Raw genomic sequence first — 19,675 nt, 5'->3', positions numbered from 1 at the left:
GTAGTGTTATTTCTTGATTCAGAGCCCCTTCCAAAGACTTGAGCAACTGATCTAGCTATCCACTAGGAAATGGAATGTTTTGCTAAGGAGCACCTGTCAGGTCAGGCCCAGATGATTACACACTTCCTAAAAACCTATTTTTCAACTCCGGATTTTAAGTTTGACTTGTACCAAAACTTTCTATCATTAAGATCTTTGAGTTTAGATGTTATGGTTTGGGCAAGACCTGATACGAATTTTTGGAGTTACAAATTTTAGACTTGAAATTGACCTTTGAAATCTTTGAGGGATTCTGCAGTATATCCTTTCATTGTAATACAGGAGCTCCTTTCTTAGCATCTTTGATATCTGATGAGTTTCTATTTGATTATCATCATCACCTCTCCCTTCCTTCTCCCAACCTATGTCAGTCCTGGTATTCAAGTATAGGGAGCCCTTACAAAGAACCAGTTTTATACATTTCTGATAGAAAACTCAATCAGTTAATAAGTAGAAACTTACCTTCTGGTTTCCAACTAGATACTTTTAGAGGTTGAGGGACTCTTAGTGATGTAACCTGACTTTATCCGCTGCAAGAAGCTTTTCCACAACAGCTGCTAGATGATAACTTAACCTCTGCTTAAATATTTCAAATAATGTGCTCTTTATTTGGCTGTTTCTTACTCTTTTCCTCTTTAAGAACTAATTGTTGTAATTTTTTACTATTTTGAAATTTAATCTTCCTACTTTCTAGTCCTACATTTTGAAGAGATATAATCTTATCTCTCTTTCATACGAAACTGTTCTGTTATTTGAGAAATATTTTTCCAAGTGTTTTTTTTGGGGGGGGGTATGTTAATCATCTTGTCATCACTTTTTTTTAACATGACATAATTACAAACTTTGGTCACCAGTTTACCTTCCTGGATGAAATACAATTTTATTATCCATTTTAGAATACTGCATTCATAGAATACTCTATTTTAGATCCATGTAATTATAGATAAGGTTTTATGCTAGCACTGAAGCAGAAAATCTCCCAGATTCCAGTGGCTTAATCAGGTAGAATTTTTTTTCTATGCATACAATTAGGATGGTGAGGTCATGTTCTACTTCAGGGTCCCAAGTTCTTAGAGATTCTGCCATCTCATTCTGGGCCTTCCAAAGTTGCCAAAGCTATTGACAACTACCAGTTGACTTATAGGAGAAGTGAGAGAGGCTCACCAAGGGAGGTTAATAAAACCTGTCCTGGAAGTGGTACATGATACTTTTACCCACATTTTTTTGACCAGAACTCAGTCATGAGACCACACTTAACTGCATGGAATACCAGGAAATAGAGTATGTCTTTGTGCCAAGGAGAAAAGGGAAATGAATTAGGTCAGCGGTTAGCCAGTCTGTTACTATCTGGGATACTGAAGTCTAATACCTTTATTGGACAGATGACAATTGTAAGGTTCAAAAAGGTACAAGTGATTTGTCCAAAGTATACTTATTGGCAGAGTGGTGACTATAATAACCTAGCTTCACAGTTTTAATCTCACAGTTATTTAAAAAAATTAATTAGTTAATTTTTGGCTGTGCTAGGTCTTCGTTGCTGTGTGTGGGCTTTTCTCTAGTTGCAGTGTGCAGACCCTAGAGTGTGCACTAGAGTGTGCAGACCCTAGAGTGTGGGCTCAGGAATTCTATCACATGGGTTTAGATGCCCCATGGCATGAGGGGTCTTCCCAGACCAAGGATCGAACTCATGTCCCTTGAGATTTTTAACCACTTAACTCTGTCCCCTTAAGGCAGATTCTTAACTACTAGACCACCAGGGAAGTCCCACCATTTGTTATTTTTATCTATAAATACTGTGTATATATATATATTTTTTTTTTTTAAGGTTATTTTTTGTTTTTTTCTGAATTACTTTTTTTGGCTCACTGTTATGTAAGTTCCCTGACCAGGGATTAGACCTGTGCACCCTGAAGTGAATGTGCGGAATCTTAACTCCTGGACTGCCAGGGAAATTTCTAGATTAAAAGAGAAATACCGCTTTCCCCCGCCCCGCTTTAAACATAACTGTAATGCTGTTATGATCCATTGGATCATAGAAAAAGCAAGAGAATTCCGGAGAAACATCTGCTTCATCGACTGCACTAAAGTCTTTGACTATGTGGGTCACAGCAAACTGGAAAATTCTTAAACGCATAGAAATATCAGACCACCTTACCTGCCTCCTGTGAAATCTGTATGCAGATCAAGAAGCAGCAGTTAGAACTAGACATGGAACAATGGACTAGTTCCAAATTGGAAAAGGAGTACATCAAGGCTGTATATTGTCACCTTGCTTATTTAATTCATATGCAGAGTACTTCATGCCAGACTGGATGAAGCATAAGCTGGAATCAAGATTGCTAGGAGAAATATCAATAACCTCAGATGTGCAGATGACACCACCCTTAATGGTAGAAGGTGAAGAGGAACTAAAGAACCTCTTGATGAAAGTGAAAGAGGAGAGTGAAAAAGCTGGCTAAAACTCAACATTCAAAATGTGAAGATCATGGCATCTGGTCCCATCACCTCATGGCAAATGGATGGGGAAACAGTGACAAACTATTTTGGGGGGCTCCAAAATCACTGCATATGGTGAGTGCAGCCATGAAATTAAAAGATGCTTGCTCCTTGGAAGAATAATTATGACAAATCTAGACAGCATATTAAAAAGCAGAGACATTACTTTGCTGACAAAGGTCTGTCTAGTCATAGTTATGGTTTTTCCAGTCATCATGTATGGATGTAAGAGTTGGATGATAAAGAAAGCTGAGTGCTGAAGTAATTGATGGTTTTGATCTGTGGTGTTGGAGAAGACTCTTGAGAGTCCCTTGGACTGCAAGGAGATCCAACCAGTCCATCGTAAAGGAAAGCAGTCCTGAGTATTCTTTGGAAGGACTGATGGTGAAGCTCCAATACTTTGGCCACCTGATGCAAAGAACTGACTCCTTGGAAAAGACCCTAATGCTGGGAAAGATCGAAGGCAGGAGGAGAAGGGGACTTCAGAGGATGAGATAGTTGGATGGCATCACTGACTCAATGGACATGAGTTTGAGCAAGCTCCAGGAGTTGTTGATGGACAGGGAAGCCTGGCATGCTGCAGTCCGTGGGTTTGCAAAGAGTTGGACATGATTGGGCGACTGAGCTGAACTGATATGCTTGCAGTAATCAGTAATAATTCCTTAATATTGTAGTTGTTTTATTGTTGCTGTTTTGTCAATTTATCTACCCCTCCCCCCAGTCTTTTTAGATTGCTTTGTATTCTTGGTATTCACAGATACTCTTGAATCTGGCTAGATGTCTTTTCTAAGTTTTGGAAATTCTTGCCTGTTATCTCTTCAAATTGTTTTTGTTCTGTTCTTTCATTCTGGGATACCAATTACATTTATGTTAAAAAAATTTTTTAAACATTCTGTGTGTTCTTTTCTGATGATTGGATGTATTCAGGGTGGTATGGCTGTAGACTATTCTTTTCTGTATTTTCTTTTTGTTTTCTGTGCTTTAGTCTGGATAATTTTTTCTGATCCTTTTTCTAGACCACTAATTCTCTCTTCATGTAATTTTGATACCTGTTAAAACCATCCACTGGGGTGTTAAATTTTCATTACTGTGTTTTTCAGTTCTAGAATTTCTATTTGGTTCTTTCTTATTCTTTTTATGATAGTCTGAGATTTTGTTCTGTTTTTTAAGTCTTTACTGAAATTGTTACAGTTTTGTTTCTGTTTGTGTTTTGGTTTTTTGGCCTAGAGGCATGTGGGATCTTTGCTCCCTAACCAAGGATCAACCCTTACCCCCTGCATTAGAAGGCAAAGTCTTAACTGCTGGACTGCCAGAGAAGTGCCTGGTTCTTTTTTTTAGTCATCTAGTTTTCTAGCTTGCTTCTGAGTCTTGTCTTTCAAATATGTAAAATGTGTCTTTCAAATACATTAAATATGTTAAAAATGAAGTTTTAATTTTTCTTTTCCTTACAGTTTTATTGAGATAATTGACATGCAACACTGTATAAGTTTAAGGTGTACAGTGTAATGATTTGACTTACAGACATCATGAAATGATCGTCAAAATAAGTTTATGTGAACATCCGTCATCTCATATAGATAAAAAGTTATAGAAAAGAAATATTTTTCCTTGTGATGAGACATCTTAAGATTTATATCTTAACAACTTTGATATATAATATATGGCAGAATTTTATTTATCACATTGTACATTATATCTCTAGTACTTACTGATCTTATAACTGAAAGCTTCCTTTTTGACTGCCTTCATCCAATTTCCCCTTATGTTACTCTGCCTCACCAATCTCTGGAAACCACAGACCTGATCTCTTTTTCCATAGGTTTTAAACATAATTAAATTTTTATGTCTGATAACTCCATTATCTAGATCTCCTGTGAGGATTGTTTGTTTTTCCTTAGATTTTCAGTCAAATGATACTCACCTTACCATTATTGACCTGGTTCTGTTTCATTGTGTGGTGGGCATTGTACATGAAAAATAGTATGAAATAGAAAAATGGTACTGCACCTATTTGCAGGGCCAGAATAGAAGACGTGGATGTAGAGAACAGACTTTTGGACATGTGGGGAAGGGAAGATGGGATGAATTGAGAGAGTAGCATTGACTTGTATACCTTACTGTGTGTGAAATGGGGCTTCCCTGGTGGCTCAGGTGGTAAAGAATCTGCCTGCAATGCAGGAGACACAGGTTCGATCACTGGGTCTGGAAGATCCCCTGGAGAAGGGACTAGCTACCCACTCCAGTATTCTTGCCTGGAGATTTCCATGAACAGAGGAGCCTGGTGGGCTACAGTCCATGGGGTTACAAAGAGCCGAACACAGCTGAGCGACTAACGTGTAAAACAGATAGCTAGCGGGAACCTTCTGTATAGTACAGGAAGCTCAGCTTGGTGCTCTGTGATGACCTGGAGAGAGGGGATAGGAGGGAGACTCTGAAAGGGGGGAATGTATATAGCATATATATAGCTAATTCACATTGTATGGCAGAAACTAACACAACATGGCAAAGCAATTATACTCCAATTAAAGAAAAGTAGTATTGATTAACTAGAGGTCTAGGACAATGATATATTTCTCTAGAGAATTTGTAGAGTTGTTTTTGGGTAAGTGGCTGGGCAAGCAGTACTAGCAGTCCTAAAACGTTTTATTCTAATGAGACAGTATGAGTTTTTAAAGCTGGGTTTCAGTTCTTGGGAGATTTTCTTATGATTCTTTTATTTCACCTTTAGTTTTATGTGTTGCCTTTTGTGGCAAGACTTCAGAGCCTGATAGTTTATCAGATCCCTTAGGCACCCTAGAGGGCTTCTGGTGCTAGGTTTTGCCCCCTTAACCTTACACACTCTGCCTAGCTTCTCAGCTTTCTTTACTAGACTCATCAGTCATCTCCAGGGGAAAAGCAGGCCTATTACCTCTCTTCGAAATTCTGACACATGGTTTGCTACCAGTGATCGTCCAGTCAACTAAAAGTTCTAGTTCTTTTTCTTGCAAATTGCTAAGCTAGATCTGCTGTTCATCCAGTTGTCAGTTTTGCCACAATTATGAGTTTCTCTTTAAATGTTGACTCAGTTTATCTTTATTTCATGTTGTTTTAGTCACTGTAGTGAATGTGTGCCTTTCATTCCAGAGTCAGGCTTTTAAACATATACATTGATGTGTTTGTCATTTCCTCTTTCAAATTTATTTTGCTGTTTTACTTTTACCAGTTGTAGCTTAAATAAAATGATTGAGGTTGGGAGAATGGGAGAGGAGCTGAAGTTTGAAATACAGGTGTTTGGGGTAGGTGATGGCTATCTCATTGATTCTAAAGATAAACTTATGGGTTTGTTTGACTTAGATGAAAGTGAAGAGGATGAAGATGATTTGTTGCAAAGGACTGGGAATTTCATATCCACATCTACATCTCTTCCTAAAGGAATCTTAAAGGTGAGAATCAGTAAAATTGGGCCAAACCAGCTAACTTTCAGACCTATGGCTTTCTGTTATCTATGGGATTAAATGTGCTTGCTGTCTTTTTGCCTTGATAAATATTTGTGTAAGGTGTTTTTTTCCTTTTGCAAAAATGATGACATTAAATTACATTCCCAGGAGTCTTTTATGATTCTTGCTTGATGCCTCCTTTTGCATTTCTCATCCTTTCTGTTGACAGCAGCCCGGTTCGTGCTGCATGGCAACGATTTCATGGCTCGATTCTCCACTTCCACTTCTTCCTCAACCATTCTTCCTACAGTAGCCTGAAGGGTCTTTTAAAAAATAAAGCGTCATGTCCTATCAGTTTTCATTGCTCTTTGTAAGCTTTCTTATCATAGTCTACAGTACCCTCTTCCTGGGATCTAACTTAATGCTTACGTTGCCAATTTCATCTCATCCCTTTTTCTCTTATTCCTTATTTAGGCCGCACAGACCTTGTTTCTGTTTTCTGCACATGCTGAGTCCTTTCTTGCCTCTGAACCTTTGTTCTTGCTCAGTCTTCTGTCTGTTTTACAAGCACAGCCAGTGGCAAACTCATTCTTACCTTTCTGCTCACATAATTCCCTAGAAATGTCTTTCCTGGCCTTCCTGTCTAAAGTGGCTTACTCAAGACTTCCTAGTGGTCCAGTGGTTAAGAATCTGCCTTCCAACACAAAGGACTTGGGTTTGATCCTTGTCAGGAAACTAAGATCCCATGAACCACAGATCAGCTACCCCCAGCTACACCCATCCATTGAAACTAGAGAGACTCCTGCAACAAAAACTACTGCATGTTGCAATAAAGATTCCCTGTGTGCTGCAACTAAGACTTGATACAGCAAATAAACCTTTTTTAAATCTTTTTTTTTTAAGTAGCTTACTCTAGTTGCCTTCTAATTTACTCCTGTGTCCCGCTTGTCCATTGTTGTAACCAAGTGCTTACCTAGCACTTACTTCAGATATCTGTCGAATGAACTGTTCTCTCTTTGATGTAATTTTCCCCATTATAAAATGGTAGCATGTGAATTATATGAGAAAAGAGGATCTTATCATGGTAAAATATTAGAGTGATTCTGTCTATCCTTACTCTGAAGGTAATTCATTTAGCTCCTCATAGAGTGAATTCACCTCTGTTGAAAATGTAGTAAAAAACAGAACATCATATGATACTATGATGTTTTATATAATTTCATTTTTAATGCAGAGGGAAAAGCCTGTAAAAACAAAACAAAAGCGTGAAAATAATCCAAATGACACATGAGATTATCATTACTTCAAACTAGCAACCCTATACCCCGAGAGGAAAACATTACCAGTCCATACCAACCATTGTTATTGTTCAGTTACCAAGTTATGTCTGACTTTGTGACCCTACGAACTGCAGCACACTAGGTTTTTCCATCCGTCACTATCCTGGAGTTTGCTTAAGTGGAAATGCCAACCATAGAACCTTGGGAATGACCACTCATTGCCTCTTATTTTGTGCCATGACTACAGCGATGCCAGAGTAGGAGTTTTAAGTAAAATTTCCGTGGAAGTAAAAATCTCCTAACTCAAACGGATATCTTAGGGAAATGATTGTGTACTAGAGTTCCAAGCCTTAACGATTTAATCTGCTTTGAAAGATTGTAAAAATGGATTATTGAATAGTAAAACACTATTCTAGAATACTAGTTGGTCACAGAGCCGTGGTCTTCTGGTTTTCATTCCAGTGTACCTTCTTTTGCATTGTAAACTATAATGTCTTTTCATCATGCTTTAAAGAAAATAATGTTAACCCATTTGAATTGATAAAATTTCAACTTTATTTTTGCACAGATGAAGAACTGCCAGCATGCTAATGCTGAACGTCCTACTACTGCTCGGATCTCATCTGTGCAGTTCCATCCTCGTGCACAAGTTGTGATGGTCGCTGGACTAGATAATGCTGTATCCCTATTTCAGGTATGTGGAGACTTGTAGTGAAAAGTGTTTATAATCAGCATACATGGTCTTTGGAATAATCAAAAGGAATATTTTATAATTCCTTATAGGTTGATGGAAAAACAAATCCTAAAATTCAGAGCATCTATTTGGAAAAGTTTCCGATCTTTAAGGCTTGTTTTAGTGCTAATGGAGAAGAGGTTTTAGCCACGAGCACTCACAGCAAGATTCTTTATGTCTATGATATGCTGGCTGGAAAGCTAATTCCTGTGCATCAAGTAAGAGGTAAGGTTTCTATTGAATATATTGACACCCGCAGCCCACAGCTGAGTTTGTTTAACAGTATTTACAACCACTTTTTTTTTTCCTTCCCATAAAGTTCTTAAAAATAGAGTTTCTTTGGTTTTAGTGTGTGGAAAGTGTGTTGTTGAGATAATGTGTTGAATGAAAAAGTGAACTGACTTTATTGGGGGGAAAAAAGCACATGTGGGGAAAAAAATCATCGTTTGCAAATCTGTATTCCCCTAGACTAGAAAGGCAATTGCTGCAGCAGAAAGAATATGAGCTTGGGAGCTAGAACACCTGGGTTCTGCTTCTTTGGACAAATTATTTCACTTCTTTGTTCTGAAATTTGGATACCCTCCAGTTCTTCTGGTGTTTGTTTTAATACAATTTTGATTTACATTTAAAGGAAATAAAGCACTGCTTTTGGAAGTTGTACTTTGAAAAATGAACCACTTAGAAGATGTATCGTCAGATAAAAATTTGTGTTTCCTCTGCCTTATCTATTCCTTGGCATTCTCCTACCCCCGTTACCACAAAAATACAGTGACACCTTCATGAATCCTTTGGGAACCAAAGACCTGTGATGAAATTGGTTGGGTTAACATTATAAATCTTGGGAGGACATGCGTTTGAGCAAGCTCTGGGAGTTGGTGATGGACAGGGAAGCCTGGCATACTGCAGGCCATGGGGTTGCAGAGAGTTGGACACAGCTGAGCTGAACTGAGCACCTGCCACTTTGTGAATGCTCATTGATAACTACTGCCGCTGTTAAGAACAGCATATAATCTATCTGATCACAGTCAGACCACTTCCCATGCTGTGAAATTTGGCTCTGTTCTGATTAACTTGGACATTCTTAACAGTTGCTCAGCAGTTGGCCCAAAAACTCATTCTCTAAGTGGTAGCAACATTTATAATCTGACATCGTTAAGTTGTATATCTATTTTTCTCAAGGCCATGTTATAAATTTTATCTGGCTTCTATTTTGAAAGCTCCAGCTTTTGTAAAACAGTCACATTATTGATATTTGCATTTATTATCACTATATTTTGTGTGAAGTTAAAAGCAAAATGCTACGTACATGTAACTGGCATTACACAGTGTAAGTGAAACCGATTGGTGTCATTTCATGGAGGCTCTGAAGAATGCTGGTACCATAGTTCTTTATGACTCAGTGCAGAGAGGAATTCAACAAGGGCACAGTAGTAGATAAGAAGTGATCTATTATAGAGAATGACACACCTGTGAGGCCTCCAAGCACCCAGGTGAAAAATGCCGTTCTCTAAGAACTTAGTGGTTCATGTTTGGGAACACATGTACACCCGTGGTGGATTCATGTCAGTGTATGGCAAAACCAATACAGTATTGTAAAGTAAAATAAAGTAAAAATAAAAATTAAAAAAAAAAAAAAAAAGGAATGCAACTTTATTTGGAGGGTGGTGCCTGGTTTAAGAAAAAATCACCCCTGGAAAAAATAAGTTTTCTGGTTGACTGACCATTATCAGAAAGGGCCATAAAATGTCAGCAGGCCTCATGGCCAGAAGATGATGTAAAACCCATAAGACCTTTGTATAATTTTATATGAAGCACCTGATTGTGACAAGGGTCAGGTCTGCTGACCCCTGTGTGACTCTGTATTCATCCCTATGTATAACAAAAAGTATATAAGCAAACCTGAAAAATAAATCGGATCAGTTTCTAGAAAGACTAAAAAAAAAAAAGAACTTAGTGGTCTGCTGCTGCTGCTGCTAAGTTGCTTCAGTCGTGTCCGACTCTGTGCGACCCCATAGACGGCAGCCCACCAGGCTCCCCCATCCCTGGGATTCTCCAGGCAAGAATACTGGAGTGGGTTGCCATTTCCTTCTCCAGTGCATGAAAGTAAAAAGTGAAAGTGAAGTTGCTCAGTCGTGTCCGACTCTTCACGACCCCGTGGACTGCAGCCTACCAGGCTCCTCCGCCCGTGGGATTTTCCAGGCAAGAGTGCTGGAGTGGAGTGCCATTGCCTTCCCTATAGTGGTCTACAGTTTGATAATCAAAGGAAAAGTGAGGAGGGGGAGAAGACTTCTTTGTCTTTCTTGAATAGATGTCGTGTTTTCATCATCAACTCCTCCTCCAGATTGGGCACAGGAGTTTTCTTGTCCCTGTGTGATCAAGCTAGGTCCACAAATTTGTTTTCATGTGTGTAGAGAACATATCCTAGGGATCATTAACTTACTTAGCTCACTGGGCAAGATATGTGTCTCATGCCACCATTGGTTTATTGTTTGGGAGCATGTCCTGTGCTTCTGTTGCTAAGCAAGGCTGTTTGGTTTTGTGGTTAAGCAAACCTGCTTTCTTGAATAATAATTAACTTACAGAGGTCTCCCATATTTTTCTATTTTCTATTTCTATTTCTAATCCCTAGTGAGATTAACTATTTAATCACATGTCTTGTCCCTTCACTCTGTCCTTATCATTCCCCCCTCCAGGTGTTTACCCTTTTAGTCTTAAAAGGCGGGTAAGGGGTGAAGTTCTTTGAATCAGTAGGTACTTTCAGCTGAGAATGGGCATAGGCCTGTCAGGGGAAGGAGTAAACATCTGGCTGATTTTCCCTTTTTTTAAATTTATTTTTAAATGAAACAGGTGAATATTTATAATGATAAAAGGTATAATTCACAAAGAAGATAGACATCATAAACCATCAGACACCTAATAACAAAGAAACATGGATACATAAAGCAAAAGTCAGAACAAATATAAGGGAAAAGAAAAAATAATCATAGTGACACATACTAACATTTCTCTGAGAATATTTTATCAAGTGCAGAAAAAATAAGAATAGAAGCATCTTGAATGGTCATTAATAATTTAAATGTAATTTCTGTTTGTATTATATTAATCTTATATCCTACACAAATATATTTTGTCCCTTTTCTATTTGGAGAACTGCAAGTCGGTGTCACTCTGGTTAGCATTATCTTTTTAGTTCTCTTAGATGTTAAGCATTGAGAAATCCAAAAAAAAAGTTTAGGAATCTAAAAAAATACAACAGTAAGCATCAGAAAAGTCATTAAAAGAGATTATAACTATTAATTTTAAAGATCTGAACCATTTTTCCCCCAATGGTTTCCAAATCCAGAAGGGGTCACTTGAGGCCTCAATCTTTGTTTTAATTAGGCCCAGAGTCTTGGTGTTTTATATTTTAGGGTCTGTTGAGTCTTTTATCTCAGTTATAGATTTAATCCGTTCCTTTTTTTCTGTTAATATCTTTTGGTGATGAGCGTTCCTTTTTGTCCCTCGAGAGATAGAATGGCTCCTAATTTAGTTAATAAGTAAGTCTCTTTTATTAAAGAAATAGGGTAATCAGGCATAAACAGAAGGCAATGTAGAAACAGCCGGTTTTTGATGTTACAGAAAATGGGTCCCTGGAAAGTGGGCCCCTGTCTCTTTCCTGACATTCCCATTACATATTTGTTATAGTTGATAAGGTTTTCAGTCCCTTGGGTTAAGACCAAGATGCAGCAATGTTCATGAGAAATTCTGTCAAGTGGCCTGCCATTTCAGTGACCACGTGGGGCTCAGTGTTAGTTGTATATATGCCATCTCTGGGCAGAGCCACTTCTAGCCTTGGGCCCTGTCAATCTTTGGATTGTGAAACCATCTATGGTTGTGAGGGGCCCCCCTGTCACTTGTTGGCATCTGGGGCCTTCACTCTGCCAGTGCCCTGGCTGTTTGCAAGGGCATGTGGATCATCACACTCTTTCTTCTAGTGTCCCTTCTATCCACACAGGGCACACTTATTTTGTCTAGGTGGCCAGTACCCATGGCCTTGTAGTCTACCATGTCCAGTTTGGCCCAGAAATTCTGGCCTCTCCTTTGGTGGTCCCTGAATGGACAAAGCCATCACAGTCATTTGAGCCTTTTCTTTCTCTCTTTGGGTGTCTTTAGCGTTTTTGGCCATATCCCAGTTATTGAAAACCAGATAAGCCAGTTGGAGTAAATCACTCGTAGATGGTCTGAGGACCAGCAGTTTTTTTTTAAATTTTGTGCCTGATGTCTGGGGCAGACTGGGCTAGGAAGTGCATAGCCAAAAGGGCTTGTTCCTTGGGGGAGGAGAAGTCCATATTTGTGTGCTTTTTAAAACCTTGTATTAATCACCCTTGAAAACCTGTAGTATTTTCATCCTGTCCCTGTTTGTTTTTTTTTTTTAAATAACAGGGTTCTCTGTAAGCCTTTTTATACCACTTGTTAAACAGTTAATCATATGGTCCCATCTATTTTATTTTATCTATCAATAAAATTTACCTGATGATTCCATTGTGAATCTGCCTCAGGGAACAATGTTGTTCCCTGCCTGGTGTACTGTATGGCCTTCCTGGGTTGCTGTTTGGTTAGCATGGGCTCTGGCTATAATGGGCTTGGAGCCTTGGCTCCCACCTGTGAGATAGCCCTTGTTGGAGCAGCCATTTTCATGAATAAAGTAGATTTCACTAAGGCAATAGTTAGCTATGTAAGAACTTCCTTCACATGTTAAAAAATCCACCATATAATTTAATTAAGATTTGTACTTAACAGCTTTAGATGTTATCCCTTCTACAGTAGTCCCCCAACCAGGCGTTAATGTCTAAGAACTCGCCACAAAAGAATAGTACAGAAAAAGTCCCCAGTGAGTTGGTCTGGCTGCAAATCGGAAATAAAGGATCAGCATTTTTAAAGGTTGGAGAGAGGGAAAGACTGACATTAAGGCTCAGGAAGTCATCCTCTGTTGGGCACTTTTAGTAATTGGGGGGAAAGTACCTCAGATCCTCCCCCCCTCCCCTCTCACCAAAAAAGTTGATTACCTTCAATTTTGGGGGGATGAGGGGAGGAGGCTTGGGGTACTTAAGAATACCTGATAAGAGGTCTTTTATCTAGTGGGACACAGTTCATTAAATGTTTATTTTGTTTAAACTATATATCCTCTGATTATAGATTATAAGCATTTGGTCTTTCAAAGATAAATTACAGTGATCCTCTTCAGAAACAAGCTTAGAATACCTTCTTAGTAACTCAGTTAAGTTTTACAATAATATAAAATAATGACCAAGGCTATTTCAAGAAGTAAGTTTTAAACAATAGATATGTTCCCTGTCCTGATGATTTTCAGAATTTGGTGAGGCAGAATCCCCTTCTGTGGTGGCTCATACGGTAAATTCAGGAGACCTGGGTTTGATCCCTGGGTTAGGAAGATGATCTGGAGGAGGGCATGGCAACCCACTCCAGTTTCTTGCCTGGAAAATCCCATGGACTGCAGCCCTCCAGGCTCCTCTGTCCATGGGGTTGCAAAGAGTTGGACACAACTGGGTGACTAAGCCTTAAGTAGCAACTAAAATTTAATATTTATAAAAATACAATTTTCCCCAAAATTACCCTCACTTTTACCACACATAGCCAAATTAAGATAGATTTGTTTGTAAAATAAAATAAGTCTGGTTAACTGATCATATAGGCTTGTAAGTTTTGTCCAATAAAGAAAAAGGGTACCCCAAGTGAAAAACACATTTTTATCTCTCCCTCCCCCCCTTTTTTTTTGATGAGTGCGCTAGCTTTGTAGCCAAGAAAAGCTTTAACCCATTAAATAAAAAAAATGGGGGTTGTCAAGGAGCTGGGAAGAGTCAGGCAGCTGTCTTGGATTTCCCATAGCTCTGATTGTTTAATTTACAACTTAGTTTTTTAAATTCAGGACTGAAATCTTACAACCCAGTTTAGAACTTGAATCCATGTAGTTGGGACTCCAGCCTAGCCAAAACCCATATTGAAACTTGAACCTGAGCTCTTTTAATTGAGATTACACACCTGGTTTTAGGACTTGATGAAGTTCAGATTTTTGATGTCTCATCACAGAATTCAGGAGAGACAAAGTGATGGGTATTTCTTTAGAGAGAAGCACAATTCACACAGTTGTGCGCCATCTCGAAAGGTAAGAGGCGTTATGAGAAACAGACTTGAGTTTTAATCAGGGATAAAAGAACAGTCTCAGAATTAAAGTGGTTTCTTGCCAGATAAACTGAGATAGAGGAGAAGAATGAATTGCTGTAGTGAATGTAGTAAAAAGTCTTCTGGAGTTAAAAAGGAAAGAAATAGAATGGAAACAGATGTAGAGCATAGAACGAGAACCTCAGAGTGAGAGAGAAGAGTATAGATTATTAAAGCCTGTGACACCATTTAGTGGCTGGCTTTATCCCAGGCTCGCTGTTGGATGTGTGCAAGCATAGCCGTTATATTCTTTTTATGTTTCTATGCAGCCACGACCCGCACCTTGTCGAAGCCACCAGAGAATGAGGTTCTTCCTTTTCAGAAACCATTTCCCTTGTCTTCCGCCCCTTCCACAACTCCTGCCCCCTTTCTGTGGCAGTCCATGCTGATGATCACTGTTCTTCCAGTTCCTTCTCTTTAAACATTTATATCGTCAATCCCCTGGCCTGTACTTAGGTACCCAATCAGAGCCCCAAAGCATTTAGGGTTGATCGGCCCAACTGCAACAGGCTGTCATCGAAGGCGCACCCTCCCTGGAGCTCTTGGCCCATGGCATCCCGTGGCCCTGCTAGGACCTGACCCTAGACCTTCCTTTCTTACCATAGCCCTGCCGCAGTCACCAGCTGAAACTGATTGGCGTCATTTCAGGAGGGCTCTGAAGAGCTCTGGTACCACAGTCCTTTATGTCTCAGTGCAGAGAACAGTTCAGCGAGAGCAAAGCGGTAGATAAGTGATGCATGAGAGTAGAACGCTTGTGAGGCATGTAAGCAGGTGGGTGAGAAATGCCATGCTCCAAGAACTTGCTCATTGGAAGGACTGATGGTGAAGCTGAAACTCTAGTACTTTGGCCACCTGATGTGAAGAGCTGACTCATTTGGAAAAAAGACCCTGATGCTGGAAAGATTGACGGCAGGAGGAGAAGGAGATGACAGGATGAGATGGTTGGATGGCATCACCAACACAATGGACACGAGTTTGAGCAAGCTCCAGGAGTTGGTGATGGACAGGGAAGCTTGGCATGCTGCAGTCACGGGGTCACAGAGTCAGACATGACTGAGTGACTGAACAGAACAGAAGAACTTAGTGGGCTACAGTTTTATAAAATCAAAGGAAAAGTATGGAGGGAGAGAAGACCTTGTCCTTTGAGTAGACATCGTGTTTTCATCATCAGCTCCTCCTTCAGGTTGAGCAGGGGAGTGTATTTGTCCCTGTGTGGTCAAGCTGTGTCCACAAGTTGTTTTATATGTGTGCAGAGAGCAGGTCCTATGGATCATTAAATTAACTGAACTCAATGGCAGGATATGGGTCTCATGCTACCGTTGTTTTGTTTTGGGACACGTCCTGTGCTTACATTGCATGGTTTTGCTAAGCAAGCCTGTTTGGTTTTGCGGTTAAGCAGACCTGCTTTCTGGAGTAATCATTAACTCACAGGGGTCTCCCATAGTTTTTTTACTTGCAATTTCCTAGTGGGATTAACTATTTAGTGACCTGTTTAGTTCCTTCGTTCTGTCCCTATCATAAGCTTTGTATAAAAATATCACTGTCTGTCTTATTTTTCCAGTTAATCTTGAAGACAACCTCCTCTCCTTAGTTCCCCCCAAACAACAGGCTTATTCAGAATGAAAAAGTAAGGTCTTTGATTGTGGGCAGAGAGCTGTGGCCTCTGTATGCGAGTCCTCCAGCACTTTGTCTCTTCTGTCGCCATCCTTGGTTTGGGTCCACACTGGTCCCGCCCCATGTGAGGGGGTTTGCTCCCTGTTGCCCTTGGGATGCCTGTGCAGTCTGCACTCCTGCAGCACTGTGGTGGTGCCTGGCTGTAGGCTCCGTGGTGAACGCTCTGTGTTCACTCTTTTGCTCTCACTGCCTGATACTGTGTCCTTTGGATTGGGTCTGCAGGGGTTGCCAGCTGTAGCCTCACACTGTGGTAACCTAATCTCTCTTTCCTGATTCTTCATGTTATGGTATTTTCCCTGTGTTTGGAGCTGTCTCTTTTGATTCTGTAGTCAGTGTATAATGTTTGCCCAAAATTTGGGGTGAAGATTACCCTTAGTAAGGCTAGAGTCTAGAATCATTATGAAGATCGGTAATCCTTAGCCGAAGTAACCCTAGTAATTGGAAGCAGGTATCATTCCAGTCAAGGAAATTAGGGTGTATACTTTTGGTGGAGGTCTGGAGTGGGAGGCCCAGTTTTGTAGTATTATAAACCAGCTAGAGAAAGACTGTTAATAGCCCAGAGATAAGTCTGTGGGACCTTTAACCATCATTTTCCTGTGGGGAAACAGGAACTCTTCACTGGATTTTTCTAGTTTCTTTTTCCTGGTTAATACTTTAACTTAGCACATTAATTTTTTTTAAATGACTGTTTTGACTAAGTGATACGTTCACATGGTGCAAAAATCCAAAATGTACAAATGAATGGCTAGTGAACATTCTCTTGTACTCCTGTCACCCTGGCCATTCACTTCCCTTCCCTGGAAGTGTAGCCAGCTATACTTATTATGAATCCTTTCTGTTAGGCAACTATTTAATGGGTATGTTGGCTCTTTAAGCAATTTAATATCAGAGAGAATCTGTTGCATAGTATGAGACTTTCAGGCATGGAAAAGAAACATGTCCCATTATAAATAAGTAAGTTGACTCTGGTTATGTACTTAGCTCATGTGATTTGGTTACATGAGTCTTGAGAAGCTAATTAACTCTTAAATACATTACTGACATGTGGTTTTGTTTTTTCCTTTTGGATCAATAGACTTCCATATATCATGGGATGTTTAGAAGGTGGATAGCAACTAGTTTCTACATGTTACTATGTTTTAGCTATCTCTAATGGCAGTATATTTCCCTTTGGTGATGAATGTTGTGACAGAGAAGTATAATTTATTCTTGCAGTTTATTTATGGGTATTACCATTTACATTTAGAAAATTAGTCGATAAGTTTACTATTTGGAGAGCTGAGTCTCTGACCTGCAATTAAAATGGTGAATGTTGACCAAGAGAAAGAAGAGAAGTTTGCTAAGCATTTTATAGTGACCTTATATTTGGGTTATACTCGATGCATGGAGTCAGACTTATTCAGTGTCTGAGCCTACATTTTATCTAAGGCACTTAAAAAGTAAGAGACTCTCAATTGTCAGTAATTGCAAGCTATTAATCCTTATTGATTCATTTTCTTTCTTAGGTTTGAAAGAGAAGATAGTGAGGAGCTTTGAAGTTGCCCCAGATGGGTCCTTCCTGCTTATAAATGGTGTTGCTGGATATCTTCATTTGCTGTCTATGAAGGTGAACCATTATTAGCTGTTGCTTTTTATAGTATAAGACATTAGTCCAAGTAGGAGTAGGCTTGAGCCATAACTCATGGTGTCCTTAAATCGGCATCCTAAGTGGAAGCACACACTGGGGCTTGGAGAGAAGTTGTGGGCAGTGGGGGAAGAACTTTTGGGTTTTTTTTGAGTATAAGGAAAAACAAAGTTAAGTAGGTGCTACAAAACAGGAGAACCAGATCATTTTTATTCTACACATTGTGATTCTTCTTTACAACTCCTAACAATCTGATAAGTAATATTTCTTATTCTTTCAGACAAAAGAGCTAATTGGTAGTATGAAAATTAATGGGAGGATTGCAGCGTCCACATTCTCTTCAGATAGTAAGAAAGTATATGCATCTTCAGGTAAGTTAACAACGAGATGTGTTTAAATATCAAATTTAATCAAAACTGAGTTTGATTTTAGACTTCTCATTTTTATTTTTAGAATTCATTTTTCATTGCTGTTTGCCTTCTCATTTACTAACTAGTAATGGTGAAAGGTTAACCACTTAATGTGTACTATTTGGGGAAAAGAGGGGAAGAAGATTCACATTTGAAAGGTAATTCATTCTGAGATTTTTTTTTTTTTAATATTGCATTTAGGGTCACCGTCTTTTTGAGATGGTTTTAAAATATTTACTCAGGTGTTTGGACTGCTGGCTCTCTGTTGCTGTGTGCTGGCTTGCCTTAGCTGTGGTGTGTGGGTGCTACTCCCTAGCTATGGTGTGCAGGCTTCCCATTGCAGTGGCTTCGCTGACTGCAGAGCCTGGGCTCTCTGGTGAGCCGGCTGCAGAACTTGCTGTGTGTGGGCTCAGTGGATGTGCACAGGTTTAGTTGCTCTGCCGCATAGGGATCAAACTGGTGTCCCCTGCATTGCACAGCAGTCTGTTAACCACTGAACCACCAGGGACACCCCATTCTGAAACTTCCTTATTTTCTTTATAAAAGTTACTTAGAATCATTATTTCTTTTCTTTTAGCCCTCTTTCGCTTGGATACTGTTTGGAATTTTCTTCACTACTGACTGAAAACAGTTCTAATCTCATCCTGATATTTCTGTAGTACTATTTTTTTTATTAATTAATTTTTTATTGAAGGATAATTGCTTTACAGAATTTTGTTTTCTGTCAAACCTCAACATGAATCAGCCATAGGTATACATCTATCTCCTCCCTTTAGAACCTCCCTCCCATCTCCCGCCCCATGCCACCCTTCTCGGTTGATACAGAGCCCCTATTTGAGTTTCCCTGAGCCATACCGCAAATTCTTGTTGGCTATCTATTTTACATCTGGGAATGTAACTTTCCATGTTTTTCTTTCCATACATCTATCTCACCCTCTCCTCCCCTCTCACCATACCCATAAGTCTATTCTCTATGTCTGTTTCTCCTCTGCTGCCCTGTAAATAAATTCTTCAGTACCATTTTTCTAGATTCCATATATGTGCATTAGAATACAATATTTATCTTTCTTTTTCTGACTTTCATCACTGTGTATAATAGGTTCTTTTCTAGGTTCATCCACCTCATTAGAACTGACTCAAATGTGTTCCTTTTAATGGCTGAGTAATATTCCATTGTGTATATGTAACAATTTCTTTATCCATTCATCTGTCAATAGACAGTTGCTTCCATGTTCTAGCTATTGTAAATAGTGCTGGAATGAACAGTGGGGTACATGTGTCTCTTTCAAGTTTGGTTTCCTCGGGGTATATGCCTAGGAGTTGGATTGCTGGGTCATATGGTGGTTTATTCCTAGTTTTTAAAGGAATCTCCAGACCCTCTTACATAATGGTGTATCAGTTTGCATTCCCACAGTATGCAAGAACAGTGCAAGAACTGTTGCCAGCAGTGCAAGAATGCTCGCTTTTCTCTGCACCCTCTCCAGCATTTATTGTTTGTAGACATTTTGATGATGGCCATTCTGACCAGTGTGAGATGATACCTCGTAATTTTGCTTTGCATTTCTCTAATAATGAGCGATGTTGAGCATCTTTTTATGTGTTTGTTAGTTATCTGTATGTGTTCTTTGGAGAAATGTCTGATTAGGTTTTTTCTCCACTTTTTGATTGGGTTGTTTGTTTTTCTGGTATTGGGTTGTATGAGCTGCAGGTATATTTTGGAAATTGATCCTTTGTCATTTCATTTGCTGCTATTTTCTCCCATTCTGAGGGTTGTCTTTTCACCT

The 19,675-nt window shown here is 39.3% G+C and overlaps 1 protein-coding gene across 1 annotated transcript in view; it reads left to right on the top strand.

Moving 5' to 3' along the window:
• UTP18 (UTP18 small subunit processome component) overlaps nucleotides 1-19,675 on the top strand; it is a 55,665-nt gene that overhangs the window by 8,189 nt on the left and 27,801 nt on the right. Inside the window, exons 5-9 of the mRNA XM_068977551.1 lie at nucleotides 5,869-5,957; nucleotides 7,800-7,925; nucleotides 8,015-8,189; nucleotides 17,363-17,463; nucleotides 17,762-17,852. Of these exons, the coding sequence (XP_068833652.1) occupies nucleotides 5,869-5,957; nucleotides 7,800-7,925; nucleotides 8,015-8,189; nucleotides 17,363-17,463; nucleotides 17,762-17,852 (582 nt within the window). The remainder of the gene's footprint in view (nucleotides 1-5,868; nucleotides 5,958-7,799; nucleotides 7,926-8,014; nucleotides 8,190-17,362; nucleotides 17,464-17,761; nucleotides 17,853-19,675) is intronic.

This window comes from Capricornis sumatraensis, chromosome 8, assembly GCF_032405125.1.
Source record: "Capricornis sumatraensis isolate serow.1 chromosome 8, serow.2, whole genome shotgun sequence".
Lineage (NCBI taxonomy): Eukaryota > Metazoa > Chordata > Mammalia > Artiodactyla > Bovidae > Capricornis > Capricornis sumatraensis.
This window is presented reverse-complemented; position numbering and strand designations above follow the sequence as displayed.